Here is a 24,583-nt window from a genome sequence, read left to right on the forward strand (position 1 = left end):
CTGCAGAACGCCAGGCCTCCCTGTCTATCACCAACTCCTGGAGTTTACCCAAACTCATGTCCATGAAATCGGTGATGACATCCAGCCATCTCATCCTTTGCCGTCCCCTTCTCCTCCTCCCCCCAATCCCTCCCAGCATCAGGGTCTTTTCCAATGAATCAATTCTTCACATGAGGTGCCCAAAGTATCGGAGTTTCAGCTTTAGCATCAGTTCTTCCAATGAACATCCAGGACTGATCTCCTTTAGGATGGACTGGTTGGATCTCCTTGAAACACTCATTTCAAAGGCCAGGAAAAAGTTACTAATTTCCTACTTGTTTAGCATGTTTGTTTTCAGCTAACAAATGCAAGTGGAAAATAAAGCAGAAGGAATTTTCTCCTGTCCCAGAATTCTGTTCTCCTATCCCAGAATTCTATCACCCAAGTCATTCTCCACTCCTCAGAAAACACACAATTCAATTTAGGTAGTGTAACAGATATGACGTGTCAATGGTAATTATTAATTTTTAAAACTTCTTAGCTGTTGGTGGGTAGAAGGGTGTTGAGTATTTTCCATTCATTCATGATCCTTTCTTAAATTGCAGTAATAGATACATAACATAGGGCACAGTTCACTGGCATTAAGCACATCCACATTACTGTTCAACCATCACCACTAGTCATCTCTAGAGCTTCTTTCATCTTCCCAAACTAAAATTCCATATCAATTCTCTCCCTCCAGCCCCTGGTTAACTACCACTCTACTTTCTATCTCTATAAATTTGATTACTCTAGGGACCTCATTCAAGTGGGATCATATACTATTTGTCGTTTTTATGACTGGCTTATTTCACTTAGCATAATGTTCTCAAGATTTATCCACGTTGTAGCATATATCAAAATTTCTTCCTTGCTGCTATCAACATGGGTGTACAAATACCCGTTCCAAGTCCCTTCTTGATCTGATTTTATGTCTCTTTATTAAAACCTTATTTTGAAATTTTTAAACATGGTAACGAAGAGCCTAAGCTACTCTATCTTGTAAAAGAACTCCATTTTGCAAAGGTACCAGGCAAACAGACTTAGACTTTGGATATTGCCTAAACTTGCCCCACTGTGCACGAGCCAATCAGCCCTTAGGTTAAACCTCCTGACTTTAAGTTCAAGAATTTGTGATTTACCTTGGAAGTAATGATTTACCTTTGTGATTTACCTTGGAAGTAATGAGTTACATTTGTGATTTACCTTGGAAGTAATGATTTACCGTGGAAGTAAAAAAAAAAAAATCAGAAATCCACACACAACCCTATAGAAGAGAGTAACCAATCAGCAGTCCTTCAGCCTGAACACCCCCTTTGTTACCCTTTCACCTGAATATTCCCTACATAAGCAGTGTAACCCAAAACTCGGGGCTCCTCTCCTTAGCCGCTGCGTCGGTAACGGTGGGAGCCCCACCTCGAGCTTGGTAATAAAAACTCTCTTGCTTTTGCATTGGATACCGGCTCCCTGGTGGTCATTGGGAGCTTTCGCGACTTGGGCATAACAGCAAAGGATCTACATCACTTAGCTAGCAGTCTCCAGGCATCATCTAACAAAGATGAGGGGACGGGATTGGTACCTACAGTTTGCAAATCAAGCCAATTTGCTATGAGAGATTTTTATTCCACACCCACTGCAATAAATATGGAGATGCTACAAAAAAAGTCTTTGGGGGAGTAGGATTCTGAAACATGCTAATCTGAACACAAAATGAATACACGTCCTACCACCCATTCAACCCTGTACAATCAAGCTGAGTAAGAAACTTGCACTATCGTGCAGTGGGCAACAGTGGTTTACCAAAGGCAGAAACACTGTTTCAAATTCACTGCTCAATAAACCACCACGGAGCTTTCTCAGCAAAGAACCAAAATCCTCTAAAGTTCTCCAGAATTTTCCAATAGATCATGTTGGAACCTGATTCATCCAACAAACATTTGTTGGCCATAGAAGCTTGAACGGGCTGCTGAGAATATGCAAAATGGATTCCAATAGTCCTTCCTGGAGACGCAGGTTTGATTCCTGGGATGGGAAGATCCCCTGGAGGAGGGGATGGCAACCTACTTCAGTATTCTTGCCTGGAGAATCCCGTGGACAGAGGAGCCTGGAGGGCTACAGTCCATAGGGTCACAAAAGAGTCAGACATGACTGAAGCAACTAAGCGTGCGCACACACACACATTCCTTCCTGGAGACTCTGGAAAGCATTTGCAAAAAGAAGAGTGTGACCTTTCACCTTTTTAACATTCCAAAAGGCTTAATGACCAAAATGAGGGTACACAGGTTAAAATGCTTCACAGGACTATATATAAACAGTACCATGACCCTAATCTGAAGAACTAGTTATATGCTAATGAAGATATGGAAATTTGGCAACTAAAGAGTCAAAAACTCAGAAAGGGTTCTCAGATTTAAAGAATAATGGAAAGTTCTCAATCAACCTTCCAATTTTCAGATGAAGAAACTGATGTTTCAAAGGTAAAATGACCTTCCTAAGATGGCTAATAGCTGTGAGCACTGTGAACTATATGAATGTCTCATGAGTGCTCATATAAAGGTCTCTGACTCATCCTGGGCAGAAGTATAAGGGAAAAAAAGGAACACAAATGGTTTTCTAGCTTCAATGTACTCACAGTCAAGTTCTAAGCCACTGAAAATGGATAGGATATTTGGCAACTGTTACCAAGTCTTCCTGGTTACCCAAGCCTCTTCTGCCTCTGGCACCATGTAATCTAAAGACTGAAAGGGAGGCCACTGGAGTCTGTCTGGTGTGGTTTGGTTTGGTTTCAATACAAAGCTGACACTCCTCAGCTCTAACAAATGATCACTTTCCATTTTCCACTTCAACTTGGGCTTTTTACAGAATGAGTTCACACATCAATATGAACAGATCGATACAGTCCATAATTTATGAATATATGGATGGAGGGAGAAATTGATCCTGTGGAACCACCCAACTGAGGCTTGCATCTCTTCTTTTAATCCTTCTTGCTACTTAGGTTGGTCATTTTTTAATTTAACATCTCCACCCGAGCAGATCAATGAGAAGTGAGAAAAGTGAAATAGTACCCTACATAAAGCTTTCTAATAAACTGAAAAAGGTTGTCTGCAGGTCAAACCTGGATTTCCACAATCCATGTCATTCCAGTCAAGCTCGCACAAATGTAAATAAAAGCTGGTGGAGAGGGAGGTGGGAAGGCGGTTCAGGACAGGAGGACACATGAAATCCACGGCTGATTCATGTCAATGTGTGGCAAAAACCACCACAATATTGTAAAGTAATTAGCCTCCAATTAAAATAAATAAATTTTTTTTAAAAAAAAGCTGGTGACACATATGCAACATATGCCGACATATGCACAGCCTGGGCCTAGATCCAGAATGGGATGCAGCTTAAAGAGTAACACATCACAGAGGAAAGAGGGAAGGAAGAAAGGAAAAGAGAGAAGGCGAGAAGGAGGCTCTTAAAGACAACTATGAATTATACACTAATTCTGTGCAAGAAGGTCAGAGCTATACAGCCCAAGCTCAGGAGGCAAAGATGAAGCATATTGTGAGGTGTACATATATGTACAAAATGGAATCAGAATTTCCATTCCTGGCTCATCTGGGTTCGCTAGTCCCTATCCACACAGTGTCAGACACGTTGGCGTCTTAGTTACTTTTTCTCTTTCTATATAACTTCAAGCATCTTACTTTTTATCTTAAAGATTTAGATAAAAGAAAGCTAATTTCTTCAAAAGAAACATACTGTTTCCAATGGCATTATCAAAGAGTTGCTTTCAAGCTTTTTAAAAGTCAAACTTAAAGCAACGGGTATCTTTTTTTTTTTCTAAACATTTTTTTTAAGATAACTTTTACAATATGGTTGGTATTTTTGTTTTGCTTTTTTTAGCTTTACTCTGTCAAATACCAGGGCCTAGAAAAAAGGATTAAAAGAAATAAGGGGAAAACTCAATAACAAAACCTTGGGAAATCTGATTTTTCTTTGCAAGCAATGACAATACTGAAGAACCCATCCAAGGGGGGTGGGGAAGACAGCTCCCCGATCCAAAGCTGCAGCATCTTCAACAAGCCAACAGGAGGTGGTTACACAGACAGATTTTACTTAAACTGAAATCTGAAAACACAATACTAATCACCAGTAATGCATAATAAATGTGGGGTTCCAGACAAACAAAATTAACAGATAATCACATAATCCAGCCATCTCTTTTAATGAGTATCTTCACTTTCCCTCTTCGGTTCTGTTGATAGTAACGCTGAGCACTCAAATATCAGAGAGGAAGGAGCCCAGAAAGGAGGGAAGACAGGTACACTGTTGGATGGAGATAAACTGAAGCCTATCCACTTGCATTTAGAAGACCTTGGGGAAGGGTATAAAATCAGACACAGATTAAAATGATGACATAAAATCTAAACCTTCTCATGCCCCGGATATACTTCACCTAGGAAATCGGAAACATTTAGGAGCCTTTCCTCAAACACACTTACCCTTATCACTTAATTCTACTTTCAATCTTGTTACTCAAGATCTGGTTCAAATTCCCTCCTTTGGAAATGTACTTCACTTTCTCACTCTCTACTAATGGCACATTATCAGGTCTAGAGCTAGATGCAGTCCTTTTTCTCATAATCCACTTTCCAAAACAGACACTTAATAAGTCTCCTCTCTCCTCGGTGCTCAGTAACAGACAATTTCTCTGAATCACAGAATTTCAACACCTTCTCCCTAATACACAACTTAATGCGCTTGTTCTCTCTCTGATAGTTTCCTTTTGGTATCTCATTTTGCAAAAAGGTTAGGATGTTTGAGAACAACTACATATAGCTGACCCTTGAACAACATGGAGGTTAATCTGGGTATAGTTTATAGTCAGCCCTCTATCCACGGTTCCTCCACATCCACAGATTCAACCAACCATGGACCATGCGGTACTGTTGAAAGATATCTGTGTATTAAATGGACCCAGGCAGTTCAAATCTACATTGTTCAAGGGTCAAGTGTATTTCCATCCAATATTTAAAGTTGATTCCAACATGAATACAACATGGTTTCTTCCTTCAAGGAGTTTACAATCTAATAAAGAAAACCAAAACCGAAATACACACACAGACAAAGAAGAATATAAGTGTACTGACAGCATGAAATGCAGTTCAGTTCAGTTGCTCAGTCGTGTCCGACTCTTTGCGACCCCATGAATCGCAGCACGCCAGGCCTCCCTGTCCATCACCAACTCCCAGAGTTCACTCAGACTCACGTCCATCGAGTCCATGATGCCATCCAGCCACCTCATCCTGGGTTGTCCCCTTCTCCTCCTGCCCTCAATCCCTCCCAGCATCAGAGACTTTTCCAATGAGTCAACTCTTCGCATGAGGTGGCCAAAGTACTGGAGTTTCAGCTTTAGCATCATTCCTTCCAAAGAAATCCCAGGGTTGCTCTCCTTCAGAATGGACTGGCTGGATCTCCTTGTAGTCCAAGGGACTCTCAAGTCTTCTCCAACACCACAGTTCAAAAGTATCAATTCTTTGGCGCTCAGCCTTCTTCACAGTCCAGCTCTCACATCCATACATGACCACAGGAAAAACCATAGCCTTGACTAGATGGACCTTAGTCGGCAAAGTAATGTCTCTGCTTTTGAATATGCTATCTAAGTGTCCAAAAGTAACCATTAAAGATCAGCCATCCACTAAAGCTTTTCTGACACTATTATTCATATTACTGCATATATTTTTTTGTGCGATGAAGGCAGCAAGAGACCTTCTGTGTCTGCCTTTATTGGTGTGTTGGGCAAGTCATTTCTCACCTCTCCCCACCTCAGTTTCTTTATATTTAAAATAGACGGAAAATGATGTTTCTCTCACCACCCTTCACGGTATTATTCTAAGAAGTGAATGAGTCTTTTAGTCTATCTCTATATAAACTGTAAAGCTCTATCAAAGTCAAGGGATTTTTAAATCAACTATGTTTCCATAAAATTTTTAAAAATAAAACTAAAGCTAATGAGAGAAAATAATCTTACTGAAAAAAGTTAATGAGTTTTTGTTTAAAAAATGTCATTTGTTCAAATATAAAACTGTAATTTCTACCCATCCACCTTCTAATAAGTACTAGCATTTCTCCTATACCAAAGAGGAACATTTTCATCAATAACTAGCAAGAGTATTCCACAAATGGCTATTATGACAGAAACATTCAAAAGTTAAATTCTTCTGTGGACTGGCAATAAGAAAAAAAAATATGAAGGGGAAGTGATCCTATTTACAAAAGCCAACAATAACCAAAATCTACGTAGGAAAAAGGGGTAAGCAAGACAGCACAGATAAAACCATAACTTAAATGAACAGAGTAATATCCTATGTTAGTGGATCACTACAATTTAGAATTCAGAAGGGGATATATGTTTTAATGTGGTGATATATTTGCCATAGCTGGACCCCTGTGATGTTTGGGGCAAAGAGGTGAGGGGGAGAAAACAGTTTCACTTATGTGTATAAGAATATATATAAGCACCTGTAGATAAAGGCAGTTTATATAATACAATACAAAGTTTTTAAACAAAGTTGAGCAAATGTCAATTCTTTCTAAATTGACATATAATTTAATGCAATTCAAATCCAAATACCAATGGAATTTAAGTGAAAGTGGCTAAAATGTATTTGAAAATGAAGAGTGATAACAGGAAGGACGAAAGCCAAATCCTATATTCAAATGTATTCTAAAGCCCCAACAGTTAACGATATTGATACAAGAATGGTTAGACAAATTAATGGTAGAGAACTGAAAGTCAAAAAAAATTTAAATGATAAATGAGGTATCACGAATGGGGGGCTAGATTATTCAATAAGTGGTCCTGGCAAAGTGGCTACTGCAAAATAAAAATCAATTTGCACACCAACCTCATACTCTACATTAAAATTCCTTATCAATTAAAAATTGGAAGTTAAAAACCGAAGCTTGTATAAAGAAGAAAAATTAGGTGAGAATTTATTCAGAAAAATCTCCAAAGAAAACATCAATATGCAAATCCACATATAAATGTACTATTTTTGTACATCAAAATCAGCAATTGCAAACAAAATGAAAAGCCAACAAACCAGGAAGCACAGTCCACTGTGAATGACAAAGTAATAATATACTAATCAGTAAGAAAAATTGTATACAGATCTCAATATAAGAGCCAAGAACACAACAAACAGGAGAGGGGGGAAAAAAGGTTGAAGTACTCTATTAATCAAAGAAATTCCAACTAAAAACACTAATAAGCACTCTCCCCACTTCTGGTGGTGGTGGAAGTTGGCTGTAAGCCTTCCAGAAATCGATTGAATAACAATTAAAAATCCCCCCAAATATATACATGCTTTTGTCTGGGATGACACATCTAAGAATCTTTCCTAAAGAAATCATCAGCACTGCAGATGAAGATTTAGGAGCTAAAATAGCCAACGGAGAGTTACTGACAACGGCAAGAAAAGCTGGAACCATAAACGGATTCTTTCCTTTCCAGCAAACGCTCTGTCTATGAAGCACAGAATTCAGAAAATAAGAGGTCTGGCTTTTGATTTACAGGGAAACTCATTTTTCCCCCCTCAAGAAATGAACAATAGAATGCCACAGTCAGTTCTCTACCCTTCTCAAATCGATTATCTAATATTTAGGTCATCTCTAGCAAAACAGTGTCTTTTTGATCCCTCAGACTCACTATCTCCTAGGCAACTGATTGAATGAGGAAAAAATAAAGCTTCACTGAGAAATATATAATTTGTAAAGATGAGAATAAATGCAGTGACACATCTTGCCCCTCAGCTGGGCCGGGGTAGTGGCTGAGGACGGAAAAGAGAAGGAGAAGGACAGACGGACAGACACAGTCAGATGACACATTGTAACACGAATTTATGGGGCAATTGTTTTAAATAGTTTTACTGAGATCTAATTTGCATACCATAAAATTCACTCATTTTAAGTGCTCAGTGTGATGGGTTTTATGTATTTACAGAATTGTGCAACCACCACAACAGCCTAATTTTAGCACATTTCTGTCACCCCAAAAAGAAACCTCATGCCCATTAGCAGTCACTTTCCGTTCCCATACCCAGCTCTGGGCAAATACTAACCTACCTTCTGTCTATAGGGATGTGCCTATTCTGGACATACATATAAATGGAATCATACAATATGTGATCTTTCATATCATGTGATCTTCCTTCATTTAGCAGTGTTTTCAAGGCTCATTCATGTTGCAGTATGTATCAGTACTTCATGCTTTTTATTGTCAAATAATATTTCATTGTAGAGATTAAACCACATTTTGTTCATCCATTTATCAGTTGATGGGCATCTGGGTTGTTTCCAATTTTTAGCTATTAGGAACAATGTTACTATGAACATGTGTGTACATGTTTGTGTGTGGTTTGCCTTGGGTGTGATATACTGGGTCATATGGTAACTATACTTAAAATTTTCTGGAAATGCTACACTGTTTTCCAAAGCAGGGGTACCATTTTATAGTCCAACCAGCAGTGTATAAGTTATTCATAGTATGCCCTTATAATTATTTTAATTTGTCTAAGATGAAGAGTGATGTCCCTTTTTTAGTTCTTCATATTAGTAGTTTAAGTCTTCTTTCTTTTTTCTTGATCACTGTAGCTAAACTTTATCAATTTTGTTGACCGTTTCAAAGAACCAACTTCTGGTTTCAATTATTTTCTGTATTGTTTTTCTTGTCTCATTCATTTATTTCCATTCAGCTTCATTGTTTCCTTTTTTCCACTTGCTTTGAGTTTATTTTACCCTTCTTTTTCTAATTTCTTGGGGTAAAAAGTTAGGTTATTGACAATCCCACTTCTAGCTTCTATTTCAAAGGAAAATTAAATCACTACCTCTAAGACATATCTGCACCCTGATGTCCACTGCAGCATTATTCACAATAGCCAAGACATGGAAATGACCTATGTGTACATTGATGGAACAATGGATTTTTAAAAGTGATACAAACACAGGTGTGGGTGTGCAAAGACACAGGAATATTATACAGCCATAAAAATAAGGACAATGTGAATGAACCTTGAGGGCATTGTGCTAAGTGAAGCAAGCCACAGAAAGACAAATCTTACATGTTCTTATCACTACACACACAAAAAAGGCAATTAAGAGGTGAGGGATGTATTAACTAACCTTATTGAGACAAGCATTTCACAATATGTATGTATATCAAATCATTATGTTGCACACCTTAAGCTTATACAATGTTATATATAGCTCAAAAAAGCTCGAAAAACAAGGTATTGATTTGCAATGTTTTCTTTGTGAATATAGCCATTTGCAGTTATAAATTTCACTCTAAGCACTGCTTTAGCTGCCTGCAATAATAAATTTTTGAATGCTGTGTTTTCATTTTTACTCATTTTGAAGTATCTTAAAATTCCCTTGTGGATTCTTCTTTGATCCACTGGTTATTTAGGGTTATTTAGGAGTATGTTGTTTAATTTCCATACATTTGTGAATTTCCCACATGTCTGTTGTTGATTTCTAATTTCATTCCACTGTGGTTGGAGAATATACTTTGCATGATTTTAATCCTTTTAAAATTACGAAGAGTTATTTTATGGCCTACCATATAGTCTAAACTAGAGAGTGCTCTGTGTGCATCTGATCACTGGCCCTTTCATGGACACTTTATTAATATTTCTCAGACATCAATAATTTCTTCCCAACACTCTGGGGCCCTACCAGCAGTTTATCACTTTTAATAACAGCTACTACTATATTCAGTGAGTGATGCCCCATACTACTATTACCACCCTCTGCCCCCAAACTTCTCTTTCCTAATTTTTATCCTTATAATTTCCCTAAGGGAGTTAACAAGAATAGCCTCTCGTTATTTTACAGAAGAGAAAACAAGAGTATGAGACTTACCCAAAGTCCCACAGAAACTTTGGGGTGTAGCAGAAGGGGTTCTGGACTCTGCCCCCAGCCATTCTTCCTGCAACAAGGCCCTGCTGTCACTGAGCTTATTGAGGTCTTCAGAGAAACATAAATGGAACAATAAGTTCAGTCCCACTGGAATGCACTTCCCCCGCAACCTGCACACATACACACACCCAGGGGAACCTTCAAGCTGTCCTTTCCTTCCCTTTCTAGTTGCAGACAAAAGGGTGGCCCACCCAGCATTGCAGCTGGGCCTGCTGTCAGTCTGACCATGGCTTAGGAAGATAGAGGCCATGAAACGTCCTCATTGTTCAGGGCTGAGCAGTCCCAGAGCCTCACAAGCACAAAAAACCACAAGTCCAAAGACTGAACTGTGGCTGCAGATGGCATGGGGTGACCAGGCTGTGATGACAGACCAATACGACCAATCTGTGTAATTAAAGAGAATGAGGAAGCTTCTGAAGAAAAGGTCTCCTTTCCAGGGCTTTCTCTAAGTGAGGACAGCTGCTGTCCCAACACAAGACCTCCAACGAACTACTTTGAGTTAACCTATCAGTTCTCTTTTGAGAATAAGCTCCCTTTGGAAAGGAGGAGCCCATGTGGGCCTCAGCAAAGCACAGCCCCCCAGATCAGAGGGATGTCCTTTCAGGTCTGTTGAGCAGACTCCATGTCCTCATGCCTGGCACGCTGACAAATGGGACCCTGAACGAGGCCAAATCCTGGGCCACTAACAGGGACCTCAGCCACCTCAGGAAATCTATGATTCTACAACTCTGAAATTGCAGGCTACGTGGTTTATTCTCATGGCCCTATAGGTAGGTTCATTATCTGAACTCAAAATGCCCACGTCTTTCACAAGGAGTGGGAAAGAATGAATAAAGCTCTTCTTCATGTCCAATCAGGTTTTAATAGAGTCAAGAAAGGCTAAGATTCCCTATAGTTCTACTAAAGTGGATAGAAAAGACAGCGGAAATGTTTTGACCATTCCGTCACCATTATAAAATTCACCACTAGATGCGCAAGTTCCATCCTGACTCAAGTCCCAGGTAGACCTGGCCTCTTAGTTTACTGGCTCTGCCCTCTTTTCCTGCTAACACCCAGCCCAGGGAGACGCTCTTAGATACGAGGACGCAAAAAATGATCAAGAGAAAAAATTTTCAGCTTGTCACTTGAAAAACAACCAAAAAGAATAGCTTTCAAATTTTAGATTTCGGGAATGTTCTCACAGCATCATCTAACTTGTTTACTCACAGCCATGGGTTTGAGAAGTAACATCAGTCATTACTTTCAGTGCCAGCATCACCATCTGCACTCACTCATTCTAACATAACCTGTCCAAGGTAGAATCTGAAGATGATCTGAGACATGCTTAGATAGTCCTTGCTTTGCATTTTAAAGCCCAGCACACCTCAAAGTGGAATCCTAACTAGTCTCCAGTAAAATGTGGTTCAGTGGTCAAAGAGAAGCAGGACACCTGAGAGCCTGCAAAATTATAATATGTTTATCAGTCTCTAAGAGGGTCTTAGCACATGCATAGCTGAGGCTGAAAGTTACTTGTCCTGACAGCCAACTTTCTCTCTTTATCTCTTTGTCTCTCTCTTCATTCCCCATTTGAGAATAGTTTACAGGGCTACAATTCTGCATAACACGTGCTGGGAAATGCTGGTCTGTTTTCTATTCGAGCTTATTTGCATGGGCTCTTCTCTAGTACATGGAAACATACAACACCAACCTCTTTTACAACATGCCTTATAAATATAAACTTGAGTACACCAAGGTTCAACTCAGGACTTGGGAAAATAAGCACTGCATAAAATAAGCACTGCATACAATGGTGCAATGTGGCTGAGCCCAACACTGTCCTTGGGCCCTGGTATGCTGCATACAGCTTATACAATTTCAGCATTCTGCACCATGTGAATCATAAACTCCTCTACAAAATGAGACAACTTCAGTCATTCCCACTTATATAGACTCTCTGACTTTTAAAAGGTACCTAAGGCTTTATGCCAGCAATATAAAATACAAAATAAAAAAAAATCAAGTGAGATTTACAAGTGCTCATGCACTATGCACAGTGTTTAGAACTCCAAATGCTTTTTCCCATAGAAACAAAGTCGTAAGTGGTGATTAAGTTCCCAGACTAACCCACAATGTAGCTAAAACAAGGCATGTCTGCAATGTCATCAAGTAAAAAAATTAAAACAATAAAATTAAAGAAGAAACAGATTTATTTATCAAGAACACTATGCTCAGTGGTATATCCAGAGGAGCATAGAGGGGCAGCCCCTTCCCAAACAGGAAGGAACTTCCTGTAGAGAACTGACAAATGATAATGAAGCCAGCAAACTCAGTTGGCTTTTTATTCCACTACCTGCTGACAATTGAAGAAAACATCAGTAATAAAATAGTACTCCTCTGAGTAAAACTGGGTTCAACAAGAAGTAAAGCAGCAGTTAGGAGTTCTTAGAGCTATGAAGGTGGAGACCATGGCTTACCCACATGGATTTTAGTGTAATGCTCTATTGTGTCCAAATTAGTTTCTATATTTAGAGTCTTGCCTACAGGAGTCCTTTATTTTTTAAATGCTTATCAGCAATTATCCTGATCAGTAGGAGTATAAGAGATGGAACAAGGACAGAGAAACAGATTCTATGAGTTTAATGAGTAAATATTAGAAGAGAAAGGAAAGGAGCCAAAGAGAACACGTGTATAATGTGAGAAGCCATGGGTCGGAGATGAAATTGCACAGACTGAGAACACTAAATGAGAGGAACCAAAGTCATCCTGCACAAGACTCTTCCTGGGAGAAAGAAAAGGCGGGGTGGGGGGGGGGGGGAGGAGTTTCTTAGGAGAGCCACCAGGTGGAGCCACCACCACAAAACCACTTCAGGGAGGGTCCTCTGGAAGGACTTGGGTTGAAGTCTCCAACCATTGATTGTTCCATGGGACACTCATGACTCCACTGTTAATGCTTTATTCCCCAGGCACAGAGATAAAAAGGAGACAAATATAATAGAAGAAAAATTCTAAAAATAATTTTGTCAATGACTCACACATTAAAAATTATAGAAAAAATGTGATCGCAACATCCTTCTAGAATGACTTCTTCCCACTCTTTTCATCACTAACCCTAGGCCCAGTAGGCAGTACTACTCAGATGAGAAAATGGACAAGAGCACCATACTCTAACACCAATTACTGATCCTAACATGGGCTCCTAATAAAACCTGTCAGAAATGCAGCCAGGGACCAGTTACTGCATTAGACCTCTCCATGGCCCCTTTACTCTCAAACTTTCAAGAATGAAGGTCCACTGGGGCAAAAGAAAAGACCATAAATGCATATACAGACACATTCAGATAGACATATATATTACTGCATGACTATATATGATATTCATCTACATTCATTGCCAGGTGGCCAGCTTTATTTTTATCTTCCCATGGGTGAAGTGACAGCCAAGAGCTTCCACACAATAGTAATGCCTTCTCTTAACCCTCACTAAAAGCCAGAAATTTAGGTAAAACAGACAGATGATTTGGAAACTTAAAGAAAAATCTGACTCAATGCCCCCCATTTTCTGATTCCTAGTTAACTGGAGGTAACTCATATTCGTTTCTCCAAAAAGAAATTTGAAGGGAAAAAAGTCTTGCTTCTAGTAACAAATCCCCAGATCTCACACCTACCTCAAACAACAAGGCACTAGAAAACCAAAGTAGTTGACATTTTCTTTATTAAAGACACACTTGTTCCATCCTTTGTTTACAGTTTCATTTCAAACAAAGAATCGATCCATGCCACTGCCTCTGAGCCAACACAAGAGTTCCACACCAGAATGTGCACATTTACATACAGACGCACACACTCACGTTCTTTTCTTTTTTTTCACACTCACGTTCTGATGGACAAGCCAATGGATACCTCAAGGATATTATTCAAAGTTGCTAAGTAAATGCTCAAGAAGTGAAAGCTTGAACAAACATTCCCCTTTCGTACAGTCATGGGAGGAGGGTCACCATGGCCAAATGTGTTTAGGGATTAGAGTGACTAGTGCTGAAACTGAGAAGATGAAACCTAAACGGAAGGTGAAACTCTTCTGACAGCTGCAGGCAGCAGACCAAAATGGAGAGACCCTCTGTGAGGCAAACACTGGGTCCATGTTACACTGAGGGGCGTGTATATAGCCCCAATCCCCACAGAAAATGAATTCTGGAGAATTTATGCACTAACTTTTAAAGCAACAGTGTGTCACCAGAGGCAGAGCAGCTGCTGGTCCCTCTGGCAAAGAACACTTTTGAATTAAACCTGTCTGAAGGACTACATATACAAGAAGTGAGCTTCAAACAGTCGTGTGCTTCAAAGTCATAGCCACATTACCAACTTGGACAGCAACCCTCCCCCCATCTCATCTTGAATCTTATCTCATAGCATCAGCACTATACCTGTTACATAACATCCTTTTAAACATTCAGATCTTTCCGTATTAATCTCTGGAAGGGGCAGTAAAATGCAAATGCACAACAAACCTTAAATAAAGATGGTAAAAGCAGTTTATCTTTCGGAAGGCAGATGCCAAAGTAGCAGAGCGACTTAAAAAGATGATTATAGAATACATTGTATATCAGGAGAGCATAACAATAATAAAATAGCAAAGAATAATAAATGTGCAAAATACAATAGAGACTTACCAAACACTGAATTCATGATAAACTGGAAATAGAAACAAGGACATATAAAGCCAACCAGAAACATGTGGAGTGGCTTCACATTCAGAATGACAGAAGTAAATAAGAGATATATCCCCACTGTGCCAGAAAAAAAGATATAAGAAATGTGCAGCACTTTCTTAACATTTCTCAAGTGACACAACAGACTGGAACTGCTTATTGGTAGGACCCGCTGGTATTTTTCTAGTCTTTCTCTCTGTCCCAGCACAAAGCACGGGGCCAGGACCATAGCAGGCACACAGGAAACATGTGTTAGGGAATGTCTGTTAGTATCCATTCCAAAGTGAGTAAAGAACAATATCCAAAATTACAGGCAGCAGGAGGGGTTCAGAGAGAGGCAGCCTCCCCATGAGGCTGCTAACGGTACAAAAACTGGGAAATAAGAGCCCTGAAACAGAAGCTGATCCTCACAGAGGCCAGCAGGGTACGGATTCCAGGCTGGACATTTAACCTATCACATGGATAAACCTCGATGAGAAACACTTATAAGGGTGAAACCAAAAGCTTTTTAATTATATTCTACTTCAAGTGGAAAAGAGTCCATATTCAAATGAACAAAACCCTCCTTGCTCATTTTCAAGGATATATTTACTGTATTTGCTGTTAACGGTTAAAGCATCCATTCTGTTCAGTTATGGTTTTAAACTCAAGGTGTGAGCGTCTTTTAAAAATAAACTTCTATGTAGTAATGTTAAAATTTAGGAGGGCCCACTACTTTCCTATATGAGTTCTATGATGGAAGAAGCAAAAGAATAAATCATTCTCAGAAGGAAACAATCTTTTTCATTCTGGTTCATGAGAATGATGTTTTGCTCCAAGAAAAGTTTTTACATTTTCTGACTGTAATTTTAATATTCTAGAGTCTGGGATAACTTTAAGATATATACCATCCATGCTTCAGGTTTACATAAAAAATGACCTCTCAGGCCTTGGGGAAGGTTTATTTTAACCAGGAAGCTCCCTCACTGTGACTCAGGTAAAGCCCAGAGAAGTGGCCAAGGTTGAGAGCAGATACAACTGTCCTTAATAGTGCGAATGCCTGGAATATATAGCTAATGGTTGCAGGACAATGGGATGATCTGTTTGCTCACTTGCTTGCTCTCTCTCTCTCAATTTCAGTCACATCTTTTACTTGAATAAAAAGCCCGGGGAGTCATTCCAGTACCTCCCTAAATCAACTCTGTAGAGCTTTGCAAAGGTTAAAGCTGAAAACTGAAACTAATCAGTCCCCAAACTCATGTTTCCATGGTCCTGGCCTTTTCTCAAGGCTATGAATAGCTCCCATCAAATGTAGTATCTTTTGACCTTCTGCAGGTGCCTTGGTGGGGGGGCAGTGGGTTCATCCCACACCGTGAGCTACTACAACCCATTTGCCCCTGCTGCAAAGTGAGGCACGTCCCCAATGCAAAAACTTCTGGACACAATATTTCTTCAGCTCAGTCTGTCTCAAGTTCGGGACTCAATAAAATGGTTCAGTTTCAGACTTTCCATAGAAATAGACTTCAGTCTTTATTAAACCATTGCTAAGCCTGTATCAAATGATATAGCCCATATAAAGTAAACAATCATCTCACATTTGATAAAGATGAAGAAAAAGAATCTGTGTTAATTCTGTCAAATTCACACAGGGTCCAAGGCTGAACCACAAGGTGGACTCATATACTATAAGAAAAACTCCAAGTTAGTGAATCCAAGTAGCCTATTACTACACTCTGAAGGCAACTTCCTTCCATAACAACAGCAAAGGACAAAAACATCCAAGAGATTTCTAGGGACAAAGCTTGATGGAGACAAAGGGAAGGAGGAGACTTTGGTCATTTACAATAACTCACAAAACCTGAAAAAATTAGTCGGACGGAAGTGTTTACAAGTAACTAGAATCATCCCACAGATTTAGCCTCTGATCCTTGTTTTAAGGGGAAAAAAGTGGTTTTTCATTAATTTGGGGTGGGAAAAAATGTAGCTTTTGAGCTCAGCACAATGAACTATTTATCTGGCCTGACAAGGCCAATCAATCCAGCTCCCTGTTTATTATAAGGAGTAGTAGGATACTGTTAGCTTTGATGAGTGGGGGCAGGGCCAAAGACAGCCCTGATCCTGGTACACAATTCTTCCCTTCAACTGGAAATTTATGTTTGGCCCAGGTGACCTGGGGGTCAGGATGAAGCCTGGGATAGAATGAAGATGGTTTCTTATGTGTTTCATATTTACAGGACACCCTCACGTGCTAAGGTCTCAGAGTCAATGACAGATTCATTATATAGAATACCTAGGAGTAATAAAAAGTTGGTCAAAATCAGGTGGAGGCTTAAAAAGGGAATATTAAAGTCAGTAAGCCAGTTCTTTAAATGCCCTTTTCTGGTTAATGAAAAATTCTGTAGAGTACTTCAAAGGTCATATTTTTGTTGTAAAGAGACAATTACCTGAAAAGTTTGATTCTTTCATTGATTTAAAAGTTCTCAGGTAATTTTATCAAATTCATCTGGATAATTACCTTAGTTCCTTAATTAATTCCTTATCTTGCTAAATTAATGAATTACCTGAATGATCTTATTTTACTTTACAAAAACAGAGCTGGCTGGAAAGGCCTTGCCATTGATTTCTGTGTATGTAATTCCTCAGCCCACTGACCCAAGCAGTATCAGGAGAAATGGGAGGGGCTCAGGTGAGCAAGGGAGGTTTGGGGGTGCAGACCCACACACCGAACTCTAGCTGTCCAAGTCCAGTGAGCACAGGCCTCAGGAGTTCTGGAACCTACTTGCAAGAACGCAGGATGGGCTCTGGGCTATGGCTACAGTTTTAGAGCTAGACAGCCCAAATTCTTACAACGGGAAATCTCCATTGGCAGGATGGGTTTTTTAAAAAAAGGGAAAGAAAAAAAATCCTATAGCTGCTAACCAGCGTGGGCCGCCAGCCAATATTTCATCTGAATAATTCAAAAAAGGAAATGTAACCCAGGGCAGCTGGAGAGGGTAGAGGAAGAAGCAGGAAGGAAGAGAGACACAAAGCTGAGGTCTCAAGCACTATGATCAATGGACAGTTTACTGGACAAAGTCTTACAATGTCTAAATTTGATGAAAGATTAGCTGTTCTTGCCCATGGTTATGCAAACTTGCCTTCTTTTTTCTTTTTAATGGAACTCTTTGCTAATACATTTCTGGGTCCTGCTTTTTGACCGGTTCTATGTTTCTCTTTAAGGAAGTAATAAGCCCCTGAAAAGGCTGCCTCTGAAAGTTAAGCTACCTCGGGTGTGATCAGTGTGTGCCTGGGGTGGTCCAATGGGGAGGGTAGGCATGGGAAAAACTAAGGCAAATCAGTTTCCATTTTAGTATAAAACTGAGTCAGGTCATCTGTGCTATCTTATAGAATCTCTCCTACCATTTTAAACAACAAGGTCACAAAGGGTGAACAGGGGAGAAAACAAAACTCCAACCAGCTGATAACTAGAAAATCCACCAAGGTGGAGACAAGATGGTGAAAGGTTTTCTGGTTACACAGAAGGCTGAAGGAGCTGCATCTCTGTAAGTCCTGCCTCCTAAACTGAGAGACAAGGCCTGTGTTTGGGAGCCCAGCAGTTAGAGAGAGAAAGAGTCTGCTGAAGTCTGCCCTTAAATTAAGAAGAGAGCATGGCCAGACCTGCTTGGCTTAGCCAGCACCATAGCATTCTCTGAAGTCACCTGCCATCCATAAAAATAGACACAAAAGAGAAAGCTAAAGTCCTAGAAAAACTATCATTTAGAAATTTAGTCTACCACTGTAAAAAAATTTTTCATTAGTTTCCTTTAGTATGGTTATTGTATCGTTACTTGCCATGTATGAGTGTGTATGCAACCAAAACGTATACAAAAATCAATGCCATTCAATTTTCCAGAAATTCAAACTTTGATCCAGTTCACCCAGCAGTTATCAGTTTGGGTTTGTGTGTGGGGAGAGAGCTCTCTCTCCTTTGCCATACCTCTCTTGTTGGTTCTTAGAATAGTTTCAGAAGACAGCAAAGCATTTCCACTGGGCACTTCATGCATGGGCTTTTCTGGAGCTTTGCTGGAGAGAGGCTCTTTCTTCATTTCCTTCTTTATTTCCTGTGAGGATAAAGAAAAGGAAAACAAGATTATAGTTTAACATTTCCAAATGTCTCTATTTTAAGCTTCAGCTTTCTGGAATGCACTACAGTGATCTCAACTCGGTGCAACATTTTAGAAACACCATTTCCTATGTGTCTGTTGTTTGTTTTCCTTACATTTGGTAGAGAAGCACCTGGTCCTATAAAACAGAATAATGTCCAATACAGTGATGCAACCTTCTGTGACTATGGTCAAGTGATCATAAAGGCCACCATACAACTCTAAGGGACAGCCTGTTCTACTTTTTGAACAATGACAAGCTTTGGCCAAGCACAGTCACCCCTCAAAAACTTTCTGGTTTCTATTCTTCCAACAGGGGTTTAAAGAAGTATATTCCCACATCACCATTGTGCTCACAGTAATGCTAAACCCAAAAGAAGACTTAAGTTCATTTACAGTTACCAAGTTCCTCTGGCTTTTAAATCCTTAACCGAGAAAAGCACAGAGATAACAAACTAAAGACTATCGTTCTAAGCCAGAGGTCGGCAAACTAAGCCCACCACGTGTTTTTGTAAATAAAATTTCATTATAATACAAGCCCATTCATTTCATTTAGGTATTTTCTATGGCTATTCTGATGCCACAACAGCAGAGTTGAGGAGTTGGAACAGAAATTCAAGCCCAAAATACCTGACGCTTTACACACAAAGTTTACATGAGGTAGTCTCTTATCAAAGCTCCATTAAGATCTGGATTTTTAAAACCTGATGCCTGATACAATCATTTCAAATTACTTAATAATTTACATAATTATGTTCAAAAGCATTAAGACTCAGAAATGATAGTAATTCACAAGCTGCAGATCTGGGCTGGGGTTCTGGGCTTGTCTGGACCCAGGATCACAATGACTTGGGAAGAAGGGAAAGCGAAGCGCCTAGAGTCAAAGCATACCTGGGTGTCAGGAAGGGCTCAAAGAGGAAAGATGTGTTTTTTAGAAAGAGGCTGGGGCAAGAATTGGGCATGGGTCCTTCAGTGAATGAACAGGAAGATGGAAAATTTGGTGGGAGGCCACACTTTGGCCTGGGCAGAGGTGGAAAGAACAGAACAAAAGCTTGTCAAAACATAGCCACTGCCTAGCAGCTTCCTACACACCCAAGTGTTAGTTACCGTATCCAATTCCCCGATTGCTGGCCCTGTTCACAACAGCCTCGCCCTCTTCTCCCTTACCAGGGCCCCACCGGAAACCAGCAACTGTGGCTGGTGCTCTGCTAGGTTGAGAGTTTCAGCTGGCGCACCAGGCCAACACAGCGTAAAGCTGTGTGCATGCGCGTGTATGTATACGCACTCCCACCTCAGCAGCCCGGCGCCTGCTAGAACAGCAGTTGCTGGGGGTTTGTGCAGCTTCACAGGCAGATGGCATCAGGGGACAATCTGCAAACACTGCCAGCCTGAGTTGCATGAAAGGATGCTTTCTTAGTGATGGCTGCCAGCCTGCTATGGCTCTAGAAATACAGAAAAGCAGCCACTGTGGGGTCTTCTTCCCCAGTGGCTGCTTCTTTGGGGGTAGAAGAGTTGCTTAAACATCACTCTCCACTGTAGGGTGGGTATGACCATGCAAACACCAATTTCCCAACTGGACACAATATAATGCAGTGATGCAACATCCAGTTTTGCCAAGGAGTGATTCAGAGAAATTCAGTGGGCTGTGGGTGACATGCTGAGTACTTGCTTAGCACTAACCACTAATGGCATGCAGCTGGGGAAGGATGAAGGGGTTGCAAACATTTGAAAAATTGGGGTGGTCACTGGGAAAAGCCTCAGAAGCCATGGTTGTCAAGAATGTTCATACCCAAGGCTTCAGAGCAGCACCTCACGAGTTTTGAAGGACTGATCTGATGAAGGAGGTGCTTAAGGGCTGAGAAATCAGCAACAGGAGAGGATCTGGTTCATAAGTTTCAGATTCTGTGCCCCACACCAATGATTGTTCACATTTGCCAGATACATAAGCCTAATGATGACACAATTCCATAAGTTGCTTCTTAGATGGAAGCAAGGAGACAAAACCAAAAATATGCCTTGCCCTTTTCCAAAGAAACCAACCAGACATGCAACCACGGCAGTGCATCCTACAGCCTCTCCATTGGCCCAACAACCAGGTTCATCCAGGCTCAGTGTAACCTCACCAAAACCAAACATCTTCCCTCCAATCTGCCCCTTCTCTGGGAGCGACGGGAGCTATCCTGCTTGATAGCTCATCATCTGCACACTTACCCTGGCTGGAAGACTCAGTGTTAATCCTCGTTATCTAACCAGCCACCCAGTTGGGCTCTATCTACTTCCTTAATCTATTTCTCTCCTTCCTCCCATACTGCCTCAAAAATATGAGTGTCAGGCAAAGAACCTGAACAGACATTTCTCCAAAGAAAATATACAAATGGCCGATAAGAACACGACAAGATGCTCCACATCATTATTCACTAGGAAAACTGAAATCAACACTAAAATGATATACCCTTTCACTCCCACCAAGATGGCTAGATTTTTTTTTGTAAAGGAATACGAGTGCTGACGTGGAAAAAATGGAATCCTCGTACACTGCTGGTGAGAATGCAAAATGGAGCAGTCACCGTGGAAAACAGCATGGTGGTTTCTCAAAGAGTTAAACGCAGAATTACCATATGATCCAGCAATTCCACTTTCAGGTAATATACCCCAAAGGGTTGAAAGCAGGGACCTAAATAGATACTTGTGCGCCAACGTTTGCTGCAGCATTATTCACAAAAGCCGAAAAGCAGAAACCACACAAGAGTCCATCAGCAGGCAAACGGATAAACAAGATGTGGCGTGCACATACGATAGAATATTGCTCAGCCTTAAAAAGGAATACAATTTTGATACATGCTACAACATGAATGAACCTAGAAAACATCATGCTAAGTGAAATAAGCCAGACACAAAAGGACAAACATGATCTGATTCCATGTATATGGGACATCTAGAATAGGCAAACTCAGAGACAGAAACTGACTGGAGGTTACCAGGGAGCAATGGGACGGGAGGATGAGAGTTAATGTTTCACGGTTCTGGAGTTTCTGTTTGGGGTGATGAAAGTTTGGAAACAGACAGTGGTGATGGTTGCATAAAATTGTGAATGCAATGAATGCCACTGAATGTACTTTTAAATGGCTAAAATGGCAACTTTTGTGTTATATTTTTTTTTACCCACAATAAAAAATACACATGAATACCATCTTACATTTGAGAGTTTACCTTGTACCAAAGCTTCCTCTCAGAGCTGCACCTGGATTGCAACTTTTAATATGCAGAACAGCCCTATTCACTGATGTGCATGCCAAGTCACAGAGAGCTGAGGAAACCTGTCAGAGGTCAAAGAAGGAGACGCCAGAACTGGAACTCAATGGTCTAGCTTCAGAGCTCGCCTCTTAGCCACTCTCCCCCAAATGCCATTGTCTCCAGTCCTGCCCTCCCTGCTCCACCTCCACACTGCCCCAAGGGACACTCTCCTAAAACTACTGTCCACTCTTGCCACTCTCCTCCTCAAAGCCTCCAATTACTCCCAAAAGACCACAGGGAAAGCTTGTGCCTTCAAAAATGTTTCAAATTGCACAGCAAGCCACACTTCTCTGTGTGCTCACTTCTGGTTCAACCTATCTGACGTATGTGCTGACCCCAGGCACCAACTACTGTGCACAAGCAAGGGGGGGGTGCACCTTTTGAACACCCTGACATTCACAGATGTCTGATGTCATGGACCCCTATCGGGGGGGGGGGCTCCAAAAATAGGTGACGATGCTGGCAATGACACAGCCTTACACTGGCAAGGGCTTATATAAATTAAAGTGCTGTCACTTTTTTTTCCACTAGCTCCTCACAATAACACTGTCATTTTGTTACTGAAAAAAAAAAATCCTGATTTTTCTAGGCTGATATATTTTTGCACACAAGAATCATGAGACCCAGTCAGGGAGGATGCAAGACCATCAAAAGGCTATGAGGCTAGTATGGGGCAGGGAGGGCCGTGGAACCCAGCTCCAGGCCTTCCGGGCAGACCTCTCCTGCTACACCTCACTTCCCTCAAAGAACCAGTGTCCTGGCTACAGTGCTAAGTTATGTCAGTTGTGTCTGACTCTGTGAGATCCTATAGACTGTAGTCAGCCAGGCTCCTCTGTCCATGGGATTTCCCCAGCAAGAATACTGGAGTGGATTGCCATGCACTCCTCCAGGGGATCTTTCTGACCCAGGGATCGAACCGGTATCTCTTATGTCTCCTGCACTGGCAGGTGGATTCTTTACCATGAATGCCACCTGGGAAGCTCCCTGACTATACTGGGGAGGCTCAAATCACCCCAGCCATGGCTCCAGTGGGAAACTTCACTTTCCTCCACACCTAAAGAATCTAATACTGCTTTATCCCTAAGCCCACAAATACTAGGGCTAGAATCCTTGAAGACTCTTTATCATCCACGTAAAATGGCTCTTTGCTGCAGAAGAGGGTGGACTCGACAGTGGAATAACCCCTGCTTATCTACAGCTGCCAGGATCCCTGAACCTGGAGCTCTCCGAGGTTCTGATCCAAGTCGGAGGATGCCAGATTTCCTGGGTATGAGCATTCCGAGCCCCCAATCCTCAGTCTCAGCTTTCTAATGACGAGGTCTAAGTTATTAATCCATTTATTGAGAACCTGTATCCTACTCTCTCAGTGGTAGAGAACACACCCTGGGTCAAAATTGTGGGTCACGGGGGCTTATAGAAATTCATACATGCCCACAAATATAAATCAACAATGATTCTGCTTGCTTTAAAACACAACAGAATAATCACGGTATCCACTATCCTAAACCTTTTTAGGAGGTAAAGGAAACCCAGTTTTTCTCTTCTCAAATCTGAAGCCTTAACAACAGAAACTCTGCTTGGACAGCAAAATTGAGGCCATCAATAAACTATCGATGTTCCCATGACACTCAAACTGTGTTGCAAGGACCTCCTGAATGAACAGAGAGGGGAATTCACGCCATTCCTGCTTTCCAAAGCAGTATGCTCATCAGAGTCTGAGATGGTTTATCCACAACTGGAGGCCAAGAAGCCCTGATAATGCCACTCTAGCAAAAATTCTGTGACACATTTAGCAGCCTGCAAACAGCAGCCTCACTGGGCAAAGACATAATTCGTACACCACTAGGAGTTAAACTAGCAGAGTCTGCTTTCTGATAAGCAGGATTGCCTGGATGTAGCTAGTGGCAGAGTCAAGTCAGCACCCTCTTTTCACCTCTCCCTCCCCATTCATTACATACTAGGCAGGCACTGGGGGGTCTGCTCGGTTGAACCTCAACTTCTTTCAATTAACCAAAATACTACATAGCAAACTATCAATGAAGGTCCAGGTGGGGGCAAAATATCAATGAAGGTCCAGTTGGGGGGCCCCTCCCTGATTTCACCCTTTCGGTCTTCTACCAACCTCTGACATAAGTTAAGATAGAGACATCACGCTGGATGGAAAGAATGCTGTCAACAAACCAAAACTAGTCCTGGCATCATCATTTAGCAGGTGGGTGACCTTGGGGTCAGTAGTGAAAGCCTCTAAGTGGCTCTTTCATCATCCCCAAAAGTAGTTTAACGCTAGATGCTTTGGCACCATTAGAGAGATGTCTTCAGGATCAAACAGTGAATTGAAGAGTAGTATACAAAGTGATTACTTATTGTCATAATTCATGCCATCATTAAATAGCAAGTGCTATTTAAAAAAAGAACTACACCTAAGAACACGGATGACTTTTTACAGTCAGAATGTTGAGTGAAAGAAGCCAGAGCCAACAGATCACATACTGT

At 40.9% G+C, this 24,583-nt stretch overlaps 1 protein-coding gene across 1 annotated transcript in view; it reads right to left on the reverse strand.

Moving 5' to 3' along the window:
- LOC108634838 (SH3 domain-containing kinase-binding protein 1-like) overlaps positions 1-18,808 on the reverse strand; it is a gene marked incomplete at its 3' end in the record, with an annotated part of 37,700 nt that extends 18,892 nt beyond the window's left edge. Inside the window, 1 exon segment of the mRNA XM_018045198.1 lies at positions 18,631-18,808. Coding sequence (XP_017900687.1) covers positions 18,631-18,739 — 109 coding nt within the window.
- Between the last annotated feature and the right edge of the window lie 5,775 nt (positions 18,809-24,583).

The sequence above is a fragment of the Capra hircus genome, unplaced genomic scaffold (assembly GCF_001704415.2).
Source record: "Capra hircus breed San Clemente unplaced genomic scaffold, ASM170441v1, whole genome shotgun sequence".
NCBI lineage: Eukaryota > Metazoa > Chordata > Mammalia > Artiodactyla > Bovidae > Capra > Capra hircus.